We start from the raw sequence: 21,805 nt of genomic DNA, 5'->3' as shown, positions 1-21,805 counted from the left end.
TCACAGTCCATATTTTTCAAACGTTTTTGACCATTCCACCTTCAAAACTTTCCTTTCAGTTTAGACAACAAATGCTACTATTTTTTTCACCGTTTTTTTCCAAAATTCGAAAATACCCATTGTCAATTCAAACTGTTACTACGTCAACATTTTTCAACCGATTCCAAAAATCCCTACACCTGTGAAAACAACTTTGACACCCCTGGTATTACGACAAGAAAACTAGGTGTAAGACTCATAAATAACGAGTGAAAGTCAATGAGTTTGACTTCTTCCCACTCCCTTTTAGCATGGAAAAACCTAAACCTTGTGTTTTTTATTGTGAAGTGTTTGTTTGTTTTGCTTTTAATTTTTTTAATTATTATTATTTTTATTTTTTGTTTTGAACATTTCCAAATAAATACTAGAACTGCTACAACATTTATGTTTAAAGGGAAAATGAATGGATTTTTTTATCCTTACAATGAAAAAATAAACAGTAATCGTGCTCCAAAAAAATAAATAAATATATTTACAACCAAATTGTGATTTTTGTTTATTTTGATTATAAATCAATTCATAATTATGGAGAATGTTTTTGTTTTTTTAATTATGTTGTGGTTTTTTTTGTGTTTTTTTAAACACTTTTGGATTAGAAATATTAAACAACTATAATTGATGTTATCATTATTAATACTGTTTAAATTATTTATTTTTTTTGTACTGCATTTGTATGTCTTCTCAATTTTTTCCTAAATCTTGTAAAGCAAGGATAGGCTTGGAGTTGCTCTATTTTAATTTTTTTTTTTTAAATAAATATATTTTTTCTATTCCGTGATTTTTGTAAAAATACAGTTTTCAAAAGACCCTTTAAGTCGTACGTCATCGGCCTTTTGTTATATTTCCCATCCATTTTCTTCCGCTTGTCCCATTCGGGGTTGCGGGGGTCGCTGGAGCCTATCTCAGCTGCATTCGGGCAGAAGGCGGGGTAAACCCTGGACAAGTCGCCACGTCATCGCAGTTGTTATAGTTCATATTCAAAATAATACATTACGTGTTGAATCAAGAATCGATTCTAAATTGAATCGTCACGGCAAGAATGGGAATCTTGACCAGATTCTCAAACCTAGTAAGTAGTCTAGGGTGAGCAAAAATGGCACAAAATAAGCTCCAGAAAAACTGTTTTTCAGATAGTAGTGGAGGCCCCAACACCATTTCCCAAGAGCGAACCAAAGTCTGATGAAAAGTATGAAAAACTAAGGTCTTACAGTAATTTTCCTGTAGAGGACCATGCAGTTGTCGTCATCAAAGGGCAGATAGCCACACAGCAGAGCAAACAGCAGCACGCCCATACTCCACACGTCAGCCTGCCAGAGAAATGTTGCAAGTCAAAATCTGTAGGAGAATAACTTTTTCAACTCACAAATCACTCAACAACAATCCAGCCTGTGTGGATTGCAAAGAAGCTGGGCGATGGAAGACCCAAAAGCGGCACTTACTTCGGAACCAATGTAAGCTTTTCCCTGGATGAGCTCTGGAGCAGCGTAAGCGGGGCTTCCACAGCACGTCATCAGCTCGTAACCAAGACCTCCCTGTGGCAGACGAAGAGGTTACTACACACACCATGTGCAACACAAAACACAGACTGGGGTAATATTAAAAAAAATGGATAGATGTCGATAGTCCAACTCAGGGGTGGGCATTACGTCGATTGCGAGCTAGCGGTCGATCGCGGAGGGTGTGTCAGTCGATCGCAAACCAGGCATTAAAAAAATATACATAAAAATGACCAATCAACGATCTTTACCAAGACTTCATTTTTGCCAGTTGTTTGACATTTTCGGCACCCGAGGATCTTGTGAGATGACGCTGGCTGCTGCGAGATCATTATTAAGAAAAAAATCACTGACAGGACAGAGAGAAACACTTTTTATTTCAACAGACTCTTGGGACGTACCTGCTGTCAAAACTCTAAAGACAGACTGCACAGTTCCTGTCTTCGCCATAAAAGACCTGCTTCATCCTACCTATGCTAACAAAATAAGAGTCTCAGAAAGCTAGCGTGCGCAAGCTAGAAAGCTACGGAGTTTGGTGCCAATGTATTTCTGATAAAGTTGTTGCACCTTTTCTGCTTCCAGCGCCTAGACCGTAGTCAAGGAGCGCAGGGGAGACACTTCTCCAGGGCCGATGAATTCTCGGGGCACCACCCTTCACTTTACCCAGCACTGGGTCTTCACAATTCCGGATTCCAGGGCAAAATGACGAGTCCAGCGATTAGTTGCAAATCGTGGCTTTTTATTTACGTCTTGCACACTGTCAAAAACCCACAAAAAAAACACTACCCACTCCCGCGCCCTCAGCGACCGCTCCCTCTCCTCTCTTGCCCACACACTCACTGACGTCACACATTAAAGGGCTACACACACATATACTACTCTCATAACAAAGTGTTTAAAAATGAGTATGAAAGTTGGACAAATGAGATGCCAAATCCAACCACTTTCATGTGGTATTGGACAGAAAGGACGACTTTTTTTTCTCCTCCATTTGAAAATGGGGACGTTATCAGCACCACTGTCTCATTCCAATCAATGCAAGTCATCAGAATCAGGTAATACACCAACTTATATTCTTGTCTTCATGAAAGAAAGGAATCTGTGTGTGTTAAACATGCTTGTATTATTATTAGACACCATTAACTTAACAAAAATGTCTCTTTCATAAATAAATAAATATAAATTATTAATATGAATGAGTTAGATCTCCTTGACTTGGTCAATTGAAAAGTAGCTCGCCTGCATAAAAAGTGTGGGCAGCCCTGGTCCAACTCATACTAACGGGTATACAGAAGCTATGGGGATGATATCAGTAGAAAAAACTGCATTTAGTTTAGATAATAATGGAATATTGGTATATGGGATCCATTATTTAAATATGTTTTAACTTGTTTATTTGATGTTATCTTCATTAGCCAAACTGCTTTGTGTTTTATATCGGTATCAAAAAGTAAACACTGGGTTTTTGACATTTCTTGTGTTTTTTTCATTCCACATGACCATTCATGTGACATAGCATTTTGGTAATGTTTATGGTGCATAATTAATACCTACATGACAGATTTCTGCCCAAACTCTCAATGGAACTGTCCAAATACAGTATGTACAGTTACACACAATAGTACATGTAAATGGGCATGTAAATAACTAAAAAATTACCCCTCTCTATCAAATTTTAGAAATAGAGATAAAGATATGTAAAAAAAAAAGCTGACAGGCTGATACTATTAATGAACAAAAACACAAATATTTGTCATAAAATACATAGTGTCAGAATAATTGTATCGAAGTTATCACAAAACTTTGCATTACATTGAGTTCAGTTCGCCCTGCGCGAGGACAAAAGCAGTCTTTGATCCTACCAAGCAAAAGGCCTGTAAAACTCCACTGTGTACGATGGGAAGCGACATGAACGCGTCGGTTTCTTTGTTGTAATCCGCAGAAAGATATTGTCTTGACCCGAGGTCTACAAAGCAGAGAGGAGGCAGGGCCTGACTTACCACCAGGAACCTTTTCTTTTGAACTGTTTTACGACCTTTTGTTTTAACCGTTTTTAATTAAAGGCGATGGCTGTTTACGACCCCCCCCTCCCTTAGAAACAGCTGTTGCCATGTAATCAGGGAAAGTCCAAATAAAAGAGGAGGCGTACAATCTTTCGTCAGAGCGTGGGAGACTGTACAAGAGTACAGCCCAGACGTTTCTCCTCAATTGAGCTGAATTTTTTTTTTTCTGTTTAAAGGCCGACTGAAACCCACTACTACCGACCACGCAGTCTGATAGTTTATATATCAATGATGAAATATTAACATTGCAACACATGCCAATACGGCCTTTTTAGTTTACTAAATTGCAATTTTAAAATTTCCCGCAAAGTGTCGTGTTGAAAACGTCATGGTATGATGACGCTTGCGTTTGACGTCTCAGGTTGTATCGGACATTTTTTTCCAGCCCGATCCAAGCTATAAGTAGTCTGCTTTAATCGCATAATTAAACAGTACGCACATCTGTGTTGCTGAATCTTTTGCAATTTGTTCAATTAATAATGGAGAAGTCAAAGTAGAAAGATGGAGGTGGGAGCTTTTAGCCTTTAGCCACACAAACACAGTTGGTGTTTCCTTGTCCAAAACTCCCGAAGGCGAAGCTTTACTATGGATCAGAGCGGTCAAGCAAACATGGATCCCGACCAAATGTCAACAAGCAGTTTTCGGTGACAAAATTGTGGTAATAAGTTTGCTCTTACCGGCGACATCGGCGGAACTTCCAGCAGCGTGACTTGCCTCAGAGACACTGGGTCAACACACGTACCCGTGGCCATACCCCTCCGACTTTAGGTACTATTTAATCTCACTAAAACACGAACACAGCATTAAAGGTTAGAATTGGGGGTTAAATCACCAAAAATTATTCCCGGGCGCGGCACCGCTGCTGCCCTCTGCTCCCTCACCTCCCAGGGGGTGATCAAGGGTGATGGGTCAAATGCAGAGAATAATTTTACCACACCTAGTGTGTGTGTGACAATCATTGGTACATTAACTTTAACTTTTTAACAATGGGCAATAAGTGATTCTCCAGAATTATCATAGTAAATGTGTGTAATAACATCTGCAATCGCCTCTTTCATCCTCGCTCAAATTAATGGGGAAATTGTCGCTTTTTCGGTCAGAATCGCTCACGCTGCTGGAGGCTCACATTACAAACAATGTGAGGAGCCCTACAAACAGTGACGTCACGCGCACATCGTCTGCTACTTCCGGTAAAGACAAGGCTTTTTTTTAGCGACCTTAAGTTGCGAACTTTATCGTAGATGTTCTCTAAATCCTTTCAGCAAAAATATGGCAATATCGCGAAATTATCAAGTATGACACATAGAATGGACTTGCTATCCCCGTTTAAATAAGAAAATTTCATTTTAGTAGGCCTTTAATTCCTTGCTTCCTGTCTTTTTTAATATATGTCAGTGTTTGAACCTGACATATAGATAATTTTTATCTAGAGCATTTTTATTAGATACTACACAACCACATAATGGCCTCGTGTTCACATCCCAACACTGTTTAATTATCGTCATTTCAATATTGATAAAAATAATCGTAATTATTATTTTGCACATAATCTTCCAGTCCCATGTGTAAGACTTTACCTCATATATGAACACGATTTTTATCTATATGGGCACAAAGTGCAGTTCCGTCTTATGTTAAAAGGGTGCCATCTTGAGAAATGTTAACGTTCATTTTTAGTATTATCATGTTTCTGCCATATTAATTTGTTTATATTGCTTGTGTTGCTTTCATGTGCACATTCCACTTTTTACTTGAGGTACAAATAGACCTTTTGAGTGTGTTGTGTTTATTTTAAATAAAACTTGGTTATCACTGGAATCAATTTCCACAATATCCGTTATAAATCACCAGCATAGTGGGTTTTAAGAATAGACTAAGAGGGGAAGTATTGCAGAAAGAGATTATTCTAGATGGTACCTAATATCATGACTGTTTTTTTTTATTATTGACTATTTTATTAATTATGGGACAAGTAGTAAAAATGGATGAATGGTACTTTTTTGTCACTTATTGCTTGTCTTTGTTAGACTAATGCAGTGGTCCCCAACCACCGGGCCGCAAAATTTTTTTTTTTTAAATATTTGTATTTTAATTTTATTAAATCAACATAGAAAAACACAAGATACACTTACATGTAGTGCACCAACCCAAGAAACCTCCCTTTTTCATGACAAAAAAAAAAAAAAAAAGTGTCCGCGGGACAAATTATCAAGCGTTTACCGGTCCGCAGCTACAAAAAGGTTGGGGACCACTGCACTAATGTGTATATTTTAGGCCATTGGTTATTTGTTTTATCCATCCATCCATCCATTTTCTACCGCTTATTCCCTTTTGGGGTCGCGGGGGGCGCTGGCGCCTATCTCAGCTACAATCGGGCGGAAGGCGGGGTACACCCTGGACAAGTCGCCACCTCATCGCAGGGCCAACACAGATAGACAGACAACATTCACACTCACTTTCCCACACTAGGGCCAATTTAGTGTTGCCAATCAACCTTTCCCCAGGTGCATGTCTTTGGAAGTGGGAGGAAGCCGGAGTACCCGGAGGGAACCCACGCATTCACGGGGAGAACATGCAAACTCCACACAGAAAGATCCCAAGCCTGGATTTGAACCCAGGACTGCAGGACCTTCGTATTGTGAGGCAGACGCACTAACCCCTCTGCCACCGTGAAGCCCCTATTTGTTTTATTTGTACAAAAAAAATGTATATGTACATACATATACATACATATACATACATACATACATACATACATACATACATACATATATATATATATATATATTGTCATGCCCGGCTCTGCCGGTTAGTGTTTGGGGCACTTTGGTCCTCCGACCCGCAGGTGGAGCTGTCATGACCGGCTCTGCCGGTCAGTGTTTGGGGCACTTTGGTCCTCCGACCCGCAGGTGGAGCTGTCATGACCGGCTCTGCCGGTTAGTGTTTGGGGCACTTTGGTCCTCCGACCCGCAGGTGGAGCTGGTCTGTGAAGACGTGCAACATCTCAGAGGGCTGCTGATTGGGCGGCCTATAAAAGGCCTCCCATCAGCATGCTCTCTCGCTCATGCTCTCTCTCTCTCTCTCTCTCGTCCCACAGGCACATTCGTTTGGTGACCGTATGGTCACGGCAACGACGGCCGGGATTAGCACCACACTTGCACCCTTTTGGACAACACTCATTTACTGATACATTCCTTGGTTAATTCACATTACTGATCACTGATACATGTTGTAAATAAAAGATCTGTTGGCTAAAATGTACAAATCGGTGTGGTCTCCCTTAATGTTACAGCCACTAACAAGCCAGTGGTTGTGACAATATATATTAGGGGTGGGCAAATTAATGCGTTAATTACGAGTTAACTCATCAATCTATTAACGCCGACAATTATTTTATCGCACATTTGCGTATGTTGTTTACATGCTTTTATTTTGTTAACGCCTTTTCTTAGCAAGATGGCGACGCCCGGACGCGCTCCGGCGTCGAGGGGCTCTTGGTAAAGATGGAACATTTGGCAAAAATACCGGACAATTCTGCAAATTTCATGGCTGGCTTACAGCGTGGTCACTCCGGGATCACTTACGACCGCCAGACAATTCTGAATGTGGATAGATCGGGCCGTTTTGGACTGAATGACGCGTGCTTGCTAGACCGGCTAGCTAGCATGGGAATACTTTGCCGGCTACATCCAGCGGCTTGTGAAGCAGCGGAGTATTTGTGTTGTCTATTTATGAATAATGCAGACGAGGAGTGTTGGCTGAGTTCTTAACGTTTGCTTTCAGAGCGTGCATATCACAACATACAAGATGCCGTCATGGCGACACAACCTATACCGGGCTACTGCACATGCTCGTCACTCCTGTTGCATGCTGGGTAGGGTAGTTCTTTCTTTCCCTGGCTCATAACATCAAAATATAGTACCATGTATATCCGTTCAGTTTATCAAAGCACCAAGCAAACAATCGGAAAATTCCCATATCAATTCCTAGATATAGTCATAATTATTTTGAGTGCACTACGCAGAATAAACACACTATTAATATTGCTACTACGGATAATTTGATCAAAAATTCCCTAAAACAGCCCACTACCTATAATATAGGTTTTTTTAAACATAAGATCCCTGATAAAAAAAAAGGTTTCTGCTGTTACCTCAGAAATTGCCTGTTCAGATGTTATGATTGTGGCTCAGAGATTTGTATGTAGATTATATATATTTTCCATAACAAACAGGATAACTTAAATACCCTGGCAGTGGCAATAAGCTTAAATGTTTGTATTTACATTTTTTGAGTTGATTTTCATAAAATATGCTATTTAACTGCTACTGTTTAACAAGGACTGATTTAAATTGTGTTTGCACAACAAATGTTTTGGCGCTTTTGTTCATGTGGGAGAATATTCCAATAAAAGGTGCATTACACACTACTTTTGAATTCATTATTGGGCTTTGCGTATACAATGCAGTTAATCGCGATTAATCAGAGAAATAGTGTGATTAACTTCGATTAAAATTTTTAATCGTTGCCCAGACCTAATATATATATATATATATATATATATATATATATATATATATATATATATATATATATACATATATATATATATATATTCTTTTTTTTTGGGGGGGGGTTCTGTGTTGTTGCTATTTTTGGTTTACAATATTTTATTATTTGATCATGTTGTACTGCATTTTAATCTTTTGTTTTGTGACTGTGTGATGATTTTTGACTGGACTCCAGGAAGAATAGTCTCCACTGCAATGAAGACTAATGGGGATCCTTAATAAACTAAACTAAACTGAAGGATTTCGGTACAAGTAGTTTTTGAAAATGTTTAGCACATTTAAAATCACCGCGATAATGATTACCGTGATCATTGTGGTCACAATAACCGTGATAAGAAATGTTCAAACCGTGACATCCCTAATAGGTTGACCTACCTTGGGTTTGGCGCAAAGGCCGAAATCTATAAGCTTCAGGTTGCGGTCTCCATTTATCAACAAGTTTTCCTAAAGTTCAGAAGGGACAGCAGGTTTTAGACAGCAGAGCAGGCCCATAATTCCTAGTTCTGTCTCACAAGCCTCGCTTCCACATGACAGCTGCTTTTACCGGTTTCAGGTCTCTGTGCGCGTAACCTTGGCTGTGAACGTAGGCCATGGCAGACACAATCTGCCTGAAAAACACCCTCGTCTCCTCTTCTGACAGCCGGTCCTTGGCTATGATGTAATCAAACAACTCTCCCCCGGGACAGTACTGCAAGAGACAAAAAGAGAAGACATGCCGAAAAAAAAAAACACATCACCACCATCATTGTTTAGTTCTCTAGAAATTTAGATTGTTAAACTTAGCTACTATTCAAAAATAAGCATCAATGCAAGTGGCCCATCGAATCCTAAATTACACTGCACCAGCGCCACTTAAGCACTTTGCCCAGTTCACATCTGCTGTGACAACAAGAAACACACGAGCCTCCACTAGGGGGCAGTGTAGCGTACCCAGATGTAAAATATCTTTTGCACAATTTAGCCTTTTCATATAAACCCATAAAGGAATGGAACGACCTCACAACAAACTTGAAAAGTTCAACAGATTACTCTTCATTTACAATTGAAGTTAAAAAGTGGCTTTGGAGCAATCAAAGCTGCTCAAACGGTCACTAAGGTGGCCACTATGTTTGACAGATCAACTTAATGTGTATTATATTTATCCATGAGAGCATTGTTGTTGTAAATTGTTAGGTGTGTGTGTTAAATTCATGCTTGTTTTTACAAATGATGACAGATATGAACAAGAGCATGTATTGTCTTTGTGTGATGATGTAAATGAGATGTGATTGTAATGTATTTTAAGTATGTGTGCATGAAAAGGCATTTTATGACTTCTTAATTTGAATATGTGATATGGTTTGATTTTATTGTAATAACTTTAATGCATGATTTTTGTATCCCTTTAATTTAGGTAGCCAGGGACTGCAGATGGAAATTAGCTATTTAGCTATAATCTGGTACAGGACATATCTGTCTTTGAGCTTAATGTTTCTGTGCATTGTCCCTTCAAATAAAGACTAAACTAAACTATACAGGACAGGGGATGTTGAATACGACAGCATGGATGCTCACCTCTAGTATCATAAAGATCTGAGTGGGCGACTCAATGACTTGGTAGAGACGGCAGATGTGCTGATGACTCAGGTTCTTCATCGCCTCGATCTCCACCTTCACACGAGGCAAATCCTCCTAGAAAGACAGTCAGCAATACGCGGTGATATATCTAAAACTCTAAAATAAATTGTGCTTCAATCTGGCTCTCAACTGGGGCGGACACTTTCACTTCCCCTCCCCTCTCCCTGACCTCTCCTGCTTTGCAACTTTGTTTTGTCTTGTCTTAACCTTCTTGTACCCTCTTTTCGCACCCCTCTCTAAAATATAAACAATGGAATTGATCAACTGGCCTCTCGATAAAATTGACAAGATCTCGACGAGAACCTTATGTCCTGAAGGAGTGTTTGGGCTCTTGGGAGAAGTGGCGGGTCGTGATCCTGGTGATTTGTTCAGTCAAGGACTTTGAAGACATCTACCTAATTTTAACCATGGTAACAGGATATCTGTTGAGTAGGGGAGTAACGGTACACAAAAATTTCGGTTCGGTACGTACCTCAGTTTAGAGGTTGCGGTTCGGTTCATTTTCGGTACAGTAAGAAAACAAAATATACCGTATTTTCCGCACTATAAGGCACACCTAAAAACCTAAAATTTTCTCAAAAGCTGACAGTGCGCCTTATAATCCAGTGCGCCTTATATATGGACCAATATTGAGCCACAACAGGTCTCACAACTACGGTAAGCAGCCGCAGATTTCATTTTCCCCCGCAGGAGAAGAAGTGCGCGGTGCATGCTGGGATATATGACTGCGCCAGGCCGTGCCGTTTTCACTTCCATTTGTGTGTTCATGTAAAGACCCTGAAATGGCTCGTATTGAGAGACATGGTTTCAGGAAAGCAGGAATTGTCCCTGAACCGCTAGACAACAGCAGCGACACAGACTTCATTAACGACGTCTCGAAATAGTGCAAAGCAAAAACAATATATCAATAACTCAACATTGCTCAAAGGTTAATGTCACACAACACAACACAACACAAAATAAACATGTAAAGCTCACTTTATTAAATTATTCCTCATCCACAAATCCCTCGAATTCTTCTTCTTCAGTGTCCGAATTAAACATGGCACAAGAGGTCTCGCAATTACGGTAAGCAGCCGCCAACCTTATTTTCCCCCATAGGAGAAGAAGCACGCGGTGCGCACTGGCATATTAGACAGTGGGAGGCATGCCGTTTCTGTGCAGAGTTTAAACTCAAGGCGATCAATCACACAGTAGAACACGGGAATAGAGCAGCAGCGAGAGAATTTAATATTAACAGCAGCGACACTGACTCGTTTAATGACGTATTTGCCCAACTGTTTCATTAGAACACTGAAGCAGAAGAATTCGAGGGATTCGTGGATGAGGAATAACTTAATAAAGTGAGCTTTACATGTTTATTTTGTGTGTTGTGTTGGGACACTATCGTTTGAGCAACGTTGAGTTATTGATATATTATTGCTTTGCGCTATTTCGAGTGTTACTATATTATGATTGCACTAACGTTTGATTTACCGTAACGGTATCAGACTGTTTTTTACGTGTTTATTGAATCGGTAAAAATAATAAAACAACTGTTTATTCATTTTGGGAGTGAACGGAGTTGTCAGAACGCTGGTTTGTAATCTATTAATAAAGTTTGACTGACCTTTCTGTTTTGTTGACATACCCTTGAGCGCAGCTCTATATAAAGGATGCATAACGTAACCACAGCCTCTACTGTAGCATCTATTTTATGCACCTTATAATGCGGTGCGCCTTATATATGAACAAAGTCTTAAAATAAGCCACTCATTGAAGGTGCGCCTTACAGTGCAGAAACTACGGTACATTTTTGGGGTTATTTATTCTTCAAATTTGTAAATAATGGCATAACATACATATACACACAGGGTCCATTGCCAGGGTTTATGTGGTCAACATATATAAAATAAAAACTAAGTAAGATAAGGCTCAGAATGGTTTCTTAACAAGACATTTGTACATATAAAGGGATTTTTTTTATTGATTGATTGAGACTTTTATTAGCCTGGCTAACTTGGCAGTAAGAAAATATACTGTATGGGCTCATTGTTATTCCACCATAGAAGTGGGTCAAAATCTAGTTTTTAATGCAATGTGGACTTAAATCTGCTGCTATAAAAACATTTGTTGTTGCTTTAGCCCTGCCTGACTCGCCGAGGAGGGGCTGCTTGAATGCGGCGGTGACGCTTCAAATCGGTTAGCACGTGTTATGAGAGTAGCGTATGTGTGTGTGGCCTTTTAATATGTGACAGCATGTGAGGTGAGTGACGTCAGTGAGTGTGTGGGCGAGTGAGGTGAGGGAGCGGTAGGTGAGTGTGGGGAGTGGCTAGTGTTTTGTTGGATTGGCTCTGTGCAAGACCTCAATAAAGCCACGATTTGCAACTAATCGCCGGACTTTTCACTTACCCTGGAGTCCGGAGCTGTGGAGACCAAAGGTGGGTAGAGTAGCCAGAAATTGTACTCAAGTAAGAGTACTGTTACTTTAGAGATTTATTACTCAAGTAAAAGTAAGGAGTAGTCATCCAAATATTTACTTGAGTAAAAGTAAAAAGTATGTTGTGAAAAAACTACTCAAGTACTGAGTAACTGATGAGTAACCAGTTTGTTTAATGATTAAAGCAACAAATAATGCACAAAAACATAAAAATAGCAATGAGCAAATTCATAGCCAGGAATATCTCTTAAGCAACTAAAACAATAATATATATTAAATAATAATACATTAAAATAAAAATATTAAGGAAAATTGAGCCACAATAACTTAACAGCACCATAGGCTCAGTAGGCATTCATCAATTGATTGATTGATTGAAACTTGTATTCATAGATTGCACAGTACAGTACATATTCCGTACAATTGACCACTAAATGGTAACACCCCAATATGTTTTTCAACGTAAATCAATTACTTAATAAATGACCAAGTCGAGGTGATCTACCTCATATATACATACACACACACACACACACATATATATATATATATATATATATATATATATATATATATATACACATATATATATATATATATATATATATATATATATATATATATATATATATATATAGAGAGAGAGAGAGAGAGAGAGAGAGAGAGAGAGAGAGAGAGAGAGATATATATAGATATATATACAGTATATAATTTATAGTTATTTATTTTGCAGTTTTTGTTGACATGTTAAAGGTGTTTTAATGAATATGCATGCATGTTTAACACATAGATTCCTATCTTTCATGAAGACAAGAATATAAGTTGGTGTATTACCTGATTCTGATGACTTGTATTGATTGGAATCAGACAGTATAGTGCTGATAAATGGAGGAGAAAAAAAGTTCCTCTTTTCTGTCTAATACCACATGAAAGTTGTTGGTTTTGGGCATCTTATTTGTCCAGCTTCCATATTCGTTTTTATACACTTTACAAGAAATACATTGGCGGCAAACTCCGTAGCTTGTTAGCTTGTTTGCGCTGGCTTTCGGAGACTCTTATTTTGTTAGCGCAGGCGCGATGGAGCAGCACTTTTATTGTGAAGACAGGAACTGTGCAATCAGTCTTTAGGCTTTTGACGGGAAGTACGGTTGAAATAAAAAGTGTCTTTTTTCCTTTACACTTTTGATTGATTGATTGAAACTTTTATTAGTAGATTGCACAGTACAGTACGTATTCCGCACGATTGACCACTAAATGGTAACACCCCAATACGTTTTTGAACTTTTTTAGGTCGGATTTGACGTGTGACGGTCACGTGACCGCCTGGTTTTGTTTGATTGGTCCAACGTCACCAGTGACTGCATTTGATTGGTGGAACGCAGGCATGCGTAGATCCTACTTTGAATGCGTGTCTGACAAAATCAATACAAACAAAGCGTGCATTAACAGATCGATTAAAAAAAAAAGTAGTGAGTAACGAGCTGATTGTAGATAAATGGAGCGGAGTAAAAGTAGCGTTTCTTCTCTATAAATATACTCAAGTAAAAGTAAAAGTATGTTGCATAAAAATTACTCTTAGAAGTACAATTTATCCCAAAAGTTACTCAAGTAGATGTAACAGAGTAAATGTAGCGCGTTACTACCCACCTCTGATGGAGACCCACTGCCGGGTAGAGTGAAGTGTGTTTCCCCCGAGAATATATCAGCCCTGGAGGAGTGTCTACCCTGCGCTCCTCGACAGGAAAGATGCAACACGTTTGACGTCTTGTCAGAAGCAGCTGCTGAACAATATCGGCAAACCTCCGTCCGCCATTGTTGTATCGCGTAGCCAAAGTGCTCCCAAACGGGAGATCTTAACGAGGCAGGAGGGTCTTCCAGCTCTGGCTTATACATGTTGTCCTAGTCCGGTTGCTGCTAGCATGTGTACTCGTTCAGTACACCTCCGAACCGAACCGGTTCAATGCAAATACACGTACCGTTACACCCTTACTGTTGATAGGAGTAAGCCTTGCCCTGGTGTATCGATGAATTGGAAGATGCTAGCAGCCGTTCACGATACTCTAAAGCTGCAACCAATGATTGAAAGAGTGTCAAAGCTTTGGGTACCTACACTTTTGTGGTTTCTGGCCTAAATTGCAAACTGGATAACACCTTGGAAAAGCTCTGCAAAGCCAAAATTACTATGATTTGACAGCCAGAACGAATAACTTAACGCACAAAAAACATTGGAAAGTGTTATTTTGTGCGCAGAGTAACATTAAAGTGCAAGATCCACTCTTTTTTAATGCTACCAGGCGCTCGCCATCATGCCCCACCTCCGGGCCCAACTCCAGAGGGGGGGCCCAGGTGACCCGCGTCCGGGCGAGGGAAATCCAAGTCCTTGATCTTTATTCCTCATAAGAGGTCTTCGAGCTAATATTTGTCTGATACCTCACCTAGGACCAGTTTGTCTTTGGAGACCCTACCAGGGGGCATAAAGCCCCCGGACAACATAGCTCCTCGGATCATTGGGACGCGCAAACTCCTCTACCACGATCATAATATTTTATTAGAGCGTATCAAAACACATATTAGTATGTCAGATTTAGCATTGTCTTGGTTAAACTCCTATCTTACTGACAGGATGCAGTGCGTCTCCCACAACAATGTGACCTCGGACTATGTTAAGGTAACGTGTGGAGTTCCCCAGAATTCGGTTCTTGGCCCTGCACTCTTCAGCATCTACATGCTTCCGCTAGGTCCCACATTTAATGCCCCCTCCAAGGTTTCTCATTGTTATCCCATTCGGTTGAGTTTTTTCTTGCCCTAATGTGAGTTCTGAGCCGAGGATGTCGTGGTTTGTGCAGTCCTTTGAGACACTCGTGATTTAGGGCTATATAAGTAAACATTGATTGATTGATTGATAAGGTGGCAGCTCAGAGGAGTTCATTGAAACATTGAGGAAGAAATACAAATATACCCTAAAAGTTTTTGAATATTATTGCGGCTTAACTCATCAAAGTGGGTGTCCAACAATGAACAAATGATCCATCATTTGTAGACTTACCCCGAGGTCCTTCTTGTTCATGATCTTAATGGCCACTTTCTCGCCTGTCAGGATGTGTCGACCGAGCTTCACTTTGGCGAAGCCGCCTAAAAACAATTGCAATGTTACATTTACACTGGAATAAACATCATTTGTTGCATCAACAAAACCATCGTAATGTTACATTTACACCGGATATAACATTTGTTGCATCAACAAAACCATCGTAATGTTACATTTACACCGGAAATAACACCATTTGTTGCATCAACAAAACCGTTGCAATGTTACATTTACACCAGAAATAACACCATTTGTAATGTTACATTTACACCGGAAATAACACCATTTGTTGCATCAACAAAACCATAGACATCTTATAAGTAGACGCAGCATGGAGCGCTACTGCCTACTGGCACTGACGGGACGCGGGGCCGCCATCTTGGAGTGGTAATCCGCTCCACTGAGTGCAATTCATTTGGCAGGAGCAATGAACTGTCAGAGTGTCATTTAATTCATTTTACCTCACTGAATACCACTGATTTTCACGCTTTTTTTTTGTCATACGTGTAGCTTTAATAAAGGACACGTGTTTTTGCGTGTTTTATGATTCATAGTTTGCTTAACAGTAATAGAATATTCTTTTACGCTATAAGTGACCAGACGTCCGAGATCAAAATTGAGAATATAATCCCAGAGAGGGGGGGGGAGGCGGGGGGGTTGGGGGGGGGAACTCAGCTATTTTTAAGTTGAAAAAACAATATGATTAGGTTATATATACATGCGTATATCCTACATAAACAATGTATGGATACATTTGATATCTGTATAGCTTATAGACTGTATCTCTGTTGCTACAGCAGCAGAGTTTATTCTGGCTTGACACTTTGTATTGATATTTTGTAATACATTCTTCCCTTAAATGATCATGTTTACAGTGATTGTTTAAAATGTATTTTTTATGTATGTCGCTTTGGATAAAAGTGTCTGCCAAATACTTCGACATAAACATATATAAACACCTTAAAGTCTTTACATCAGCTAAATCCACCAATCTGTTTCACTGGATTCAGAATAAAACTGGATTCTGTCTTACCCAACAATGTTATTATTTGGAATATTGTTACCTGAAGACTTATTCCTGGTTACAATTATACTGTTAGATAAGTATGGTCTTATACTTTGTTTGCCTAAAATGAGAATGCACCAAAATCAGCGTCGGCTGGTGAATTTCTTTTTTACGTGGGGCTGAACGTTTGTAAACCAAACCCCAGCAGAGGGGGTCATCCTCCCCCAGAAGTATTTCTTTGTGATTTTCACATATTAATGAAGCATTGTGGTGAAAAATTATTTTGAGTTTGTGAAACCTTTTTTTGAATTTATGAAACATTATTTGAAGTTTTTGAAAAAAAATGAGTTTGTGAAACATTATTTTGACTGCTTGAAACATTCTTTTGAGTTTATGAAACATTCTTTTGACATTGTGAAACATTCTTTTGAGTTTATGAAACATTATTTTGAGTTTTAAAAAAAAATGAGTTTTTAAACATTATTTTGAGTTTATGAAACATTATTTTGAGTTTTTGAAATCTTTTTTTTAAGTTTATAAAACATTATTTTTGAGTTTTTGAAACATTTTTTGAGTTCATGAAACATTCTTTTGACTTTGTGAAAAAAACATTCTTTTTAGTGTGTTAAAGCTTTTTTGAATTTATGAAACATTTGAAGTTTTTGAAAACATTTTTTTGAGTTTGTGAAGCATTATTTTGACTGTGTAAAACATTATTTTGAGTTTATGAAACATTCTTTTGAGTTTGTGAAACCTTTTTTCTAGTTTATGAAACATTATATTGAGTTTTTGAAACATTTTTTGAGTTTATGAAACATCAGAGTTTTTGAAATCTTTTTTTAAGTTTATGAAACATTATTTTGAGTTTTTGAAACATTATTTTGAGTTCATGAAACATTCTTTTGAGTTTGTGAAACAAACATTCTTTTGAGTTTATGAAACCTTCAAGTTTATGAAACATTATTGTGAGTTTATTAAACATATTTTGACATTGTGAAACATTCTTTTGAGTTGGTGAAATCTTTTTTTGAGTTTCTGAAACATTTTTTTGACTTTGTGATACAAACATTCTTTTGACTTTGTGAAACCTTTTTTTGAGTTTTTAAACATTTTTTGAGTGTCTAAAACCTTTTTTTGAGTTTATGAAACATTATTTTGAGTTTGTAAAAATTTTTTGAGTTCTGAAACATTTTTTGACTTTGTGAAACATTCTTTGAGTTTGTGAAACATTGTTTGAGTTTGTGAAACATTTTTTTGAGTTTTGAAACCGTTTTTGAGCTTGTGAAACCTTTTTTTCGAGTTTATGAAACATTACCTTGAGTTTTTGAAACCTTTTTTCGAGTTTATGAAACATTATCTTGAGTTTTTGAAACCTTTTTTCGAGTTTATGAAACATTATTTTGAGTTTTTCAAACATTATTTTGACTTTGTGAAACATTCTTTTGAGTTTGTAAAACATTTTGTTTGTGAAAAAAAATGTTTGTGAAACATTCTTTGAGTTTGTGAAACATTCTTTTGACTTTGTAAAACCTTTTTTTGAGTATAGAAAACATTATTTTGAGTTTTTGAAAAAAACATTTGGAGTGTATGAAACATTATTTTGAGTTTATGAAACATTATTTTGACTTTGTGAAACATTCTTTTGAGTTTGTGAAACATTATTTTGAGTTTGTAAAACAGTTTGAGTTGGTGAAAAAAAATATGTTTGTGAAACATTCTTTGAATTTGTGAAACATTCTTTTGACTTTGTGAAACCTTTTTTTTTTTAGTTTATGAAACCTTTTTTTGAGTTTATGAAACTTTTTTTTGAGTTTATGAAACCTTTTTTGACTTTGTGAAACATTCTTTTGACTTTGTGAAACATTCTTTTGACTTTGTGAAACATTCTTTTGACTTTGTGAAACATTCTTTTGACTTTGTGAAACATTCTTTTGACTTTGTGAAACATTCTTTTGACTTTGTGAAACATTCTTTTGACTTTGTGAAACATTCTTTTGACTTTGTGAAACCTTCTTTTGACTTTGTGAAACCTTTTTTGAGTTTATGAAACTTTTTTTTGACTTTGTGAAACATTCTTTTGACTTTGTGAAACATCCTATTGAGTTTGTGAAACATTCTTTTGAGTTCATGAAACATTCTTTTGAGTTCATGAAACATTCTTTTGAGTTCATGAAACATTCTTTTGACTTTGTGAAACATTCTTGATTTCCTGCGGAGTTTCTTGTTGAAAACATCGCGGAATGATGACCCGTATGATGATGCGTGTTTGCGACGTTATTCGTTAAGCGGACATTTTTAGCCCAGCACCACTTACGGCTAAAAGTAATCTCTTTTCATCGGATAATAATACAGTATTTTGGACATCTGCGTTGCTGAATCTTTTGCAATTTGTTCAATTAAAAATTGAGACTATAAAGAAGAATACTGTTGATGAAAGCAGTGGATTGCAGCTGCCTTTAGCAACCGAAACACTGCCAATGTTTGTTTGTTGTGAAGCTTTAGCAAACATGTTTTTCTACCACATGTCAACCAGCAAGTTTTTGGATGAGAAAATTGTAATATTAAGTCGGCTCTTACCGGAGACTTGTGCTGAGTTAGCGTCCTCCTGCAGGAGCTTTCATCTTGGCTCCTCCATTGGCTTAATTCTCTCAGAGACACTGGCGGTCACCACATCTCTCCGACTTTTAGATATGACTTTATAATCTAACTAAAACACTATTAACACAATAAGCAGATAAGGGATTTTCCAGAATCATCCTAGTAAATGTGTCTAATAACATCTGAATCGCTCCCACTGCACTCGCCTTTTTCTTTCTTTTCTAGTGCTTCACTCTAACTTTCCTCATCCACAAATCTTTCATCCTTGCTCAAATTAATGGGGGAATTGTCGCTTTCTCGGTCAGAATCGCTTGCGCTGCTGGTGTCTATGATTGTAATCAATGTGCAGATGTGAGGAGCCCTCAAACCGGTGACGTCACGCGCACATCGTCTGCTACTTTCGGTACAGGCAAGGCTTTTTTATTAGCGATCAAAAGTTGCGAACTTTATCGTGGACATTCTCTACTGAATCCTTTCAGCAAAAATATGGCAATATAGCGAAATTATCAAGTATGACACATAGAATGGACCTACTATCCCCATGTGAAAAGAAATTTCAGTAGGCCTTTAAAGGGGAACATTATCACAATTTCAAAAGGGTTAAAAACAATAAAAATCCGTTCCCAGTGGCTTGTTTTATTTTTCGAAGTTTTTTTTTTAATTTTACACCTCCCGGAATATCCCTAAAAAAAGCTTTAAATTTCTTGATTTTCACTATTTGCGATGAGACTGTCCATTTCCCTGTGAAGTCATACAGGGCTGCCAATACAAACAACATGGCGGTTACCACAGCAAGATATAGCGATATTAGCTCGGATTCAGACTCGGATTTCAGCGGCTTAAGCGATTCAACAGATTACGCATGTATTGAAACAGATGGTCGGAGTATGGAGGCAGATAGCGAAAACAAAACTGAAGAAGAAATTTAAGCTATTGAGCGAATAGCTATTGACGCTATTCGGCCATAGCATGGGTGTACCTAATGAAGTGGCCCATAGCATGGCTGCCTTATTAGCATCGCCGATAAAATGTGCGGACCAAACAATCAGGACTTTCGCATCTTGTGACACTGGAGCAACTTAAATCCGTCGATTGGTAAGTGTTTGTTTCGCATTAAATGTTGGTATCTAGTTTCAAATGTACATACAGCTAGTGTAAATAGCATGTTAGCATCGATTAGCGTAGCATGTTAGCATCGATTAGCTGGCAGTCATGCCGTGACCAAATATGTCTGATTAGCACATAAGTCAACAACATCAACAAAACTCATCTTTGTCATTTCGTTGACTTTATCGTTGCAAATGCATCTGCAGGTTATCCATACATCTCTGTGCCATGTCTGTCTTAGCATCGCCGGTAAAATGTGCAGACACTATGGCAAATTCAATGGGGGTCTGGCGACAGATTTCTTGCCAGTGGTGCAACTTGAATCCCTCCCTGTTGGTGTTGTTACACCCTCCGACAACACACTGACGAGGCATGATGTCTCCAAGGTTCCAAAAAATAGTCGATAAAACGGAAAATAACAGCGCTGAGACCCGGTGTTTGTAATGTGAAAATGAAAATGGCGGGTGTATTACCTCGGTGACGTCACGTTCTGACGTCATCGCTAAAAGACTGATAAACAGAAAGGTGTTTAATTTGCCAAAATTCACCCATTTAGAGTTCGGAAATCGGTTACAAAAATACATGGTCTTTTTTCTGCAACATCAAGGTATATATTGACGCTTGCATAGGTTTGGTGATAATGTTCCCCTTTAATGTTAAATCTTACTTGTGAAAAGTAATCCCCCGATTCGTATTTTGAACAGTCCGCTCATTTGAGCAGGAAAACGCAGAACACCATCGTTGTTTTCTACCTGTCAACTGTCAGTTTGGGCTGCTCATCACCACTTCAAGATGGTGGCCCAATTTCTCGCGTCACGGCAGCCAATGCTGCGTCTGCTTATAACGTGTCTACGAACAAAACCATTGTAATGTTACATTTACACCGGAAAGAACAACATTTGTTGCATCAGCAAACTTTACCCGAGCCGATAGTTTCGTAAAGCTCGTAGTATTTGTGAAGCTCCTCGGCCAGGCGGGGCTCGCTTCTTTCCACCGGCATCCTCGCGTCTTCAGCCGCGCTCTGGAGGAGGCAAAACACCGACATTAAAGTAGAGACATGATAAATAGTTGCCATTACAAAGCAGTGCAGTGCTAAAATGTCAGGAGCAGCAGCTAACAGCAACTAGCTCGGCGAGATAGTTCACTGCAGGCGCGTAAAGAAGAGATTGAAAGAAACATAACTTACAACAGATGGCGTTTTTTCGGGGGTTATAAATATGCCGGAGGGTGCACAAGACGCATACAAACTGATTAAATTCGTCTTCGGTGAAGCAACAGTTGACAAAAAGTCACTTCCTCCCAAATGGTTTGTCAAACAAATTTGAATTTCGCACGGCGTCAACCTTAAGCTCCGGCTTCCGCTTAGGGCCACGCCCCTAGCCCCCTATTGGTGGGCATAGGTACTGCAGCTATGAAGCATCCATCCATCCATCCACCGATCCATTTATCTACCGCTTATTGCCTTCAATGAAGGATTAAATGTTGCAACTGACTTTGTGAAACATTATTTCGACTTTGTGAAACATTCTTTTGAGTTTCTGAAACATTCTTTGAGTTTGTGAAAGCTTTTTTTTTGAGTTTGTGAAACATTGTTTTGAGTTTGTGAAGCATTCTTTTGACTTTGTGAAACCTTTTTTGAGTTTGTGAAACATTATTTTGAGTTTTTGAATAATTTGTTGGAGTTGATGAAACATTGTTTTGAGTTTGTGAAACATTCTTTGAGTTTATGAAACATTATTTTGAGTTTTTGAAACATTATTTTGACTTTGTGAAACCTTTTTTTGAGTTTTGAAAACATTTT

At 38.4% G+C, this 21,805-nt stretch overlaps 1 protein-coding gene across 2 annotated transcripts in view; it reads right to left on the bottom strand.

The window, feature by feature from the left end:
* The window catches only part of melk (maternal embryonic leucine zipper kinase), a 61,566-nt gene extending 40,164 nt beyond the window's left edge, over positions 1-21,402 (bottom strand). Inside the window, exons 1-8 of one of the 2 annotated variants that reach the window (XM_061906918.1) lie at positions 21,191-21,402; positions 20,926-21,025; positions 15,252-15,337; positions 9,724-9,840; positions 8,714-8,857; positions 8,545-8,613; positions 1,479-1,571; positions 1,248-1,346 (exon numbers count right to left, since the gene is read on the bottom strand). In XM_061906918.1, the coding sequence (XP_061762902.1) occupies positions 1,248-1,346; positions 1,479-1,571; positions 8,545-8,613; positions 8,714-8,857; positions 9,724-9,840; positions 15,252-15,337; positions 20,926-21,004 (687 nt within the window). In that variant the 5' untranslated portion in view covers positions 21,005-21,025; positions 21,191-21,402. Of the gene's footprint in view, positions 1-1,247; positions 1,347-1,478; positions 1,572-8,544; positions 8,614-8,713; positions 8,858-9,723; positions 9,841-15,251; positions 15,338-20,756; positions 20,855-20,925; positions 21,026-21,190 lie in introns of those variants that run through there. The other variant, XM_061906928.1, reaches the window with a different exon arrangement.
* Positions 21,403-21,805: the final 403 nt, after the last annotated feature.

The sequence above is a fragment of the Nerophis ophidion genome, linkage group LG01, assembly GCF_033978795.1.
Source record: "Nerophis ophidion isolate RoL-2023_Sa linkage group LG01, RoL_Noph_v1.0, whole genome shotgun sequence".
NCBI classification, from domain to species: Eukaryota; Metazoa; Chordata; class Actinopteri; order Syngnathiformes; family Syngnathidae; genus Nerophis; species Nerophis ophidion.
This window is presented reverse-complemented; position numbering and strand designations above follow the sequence as displayed.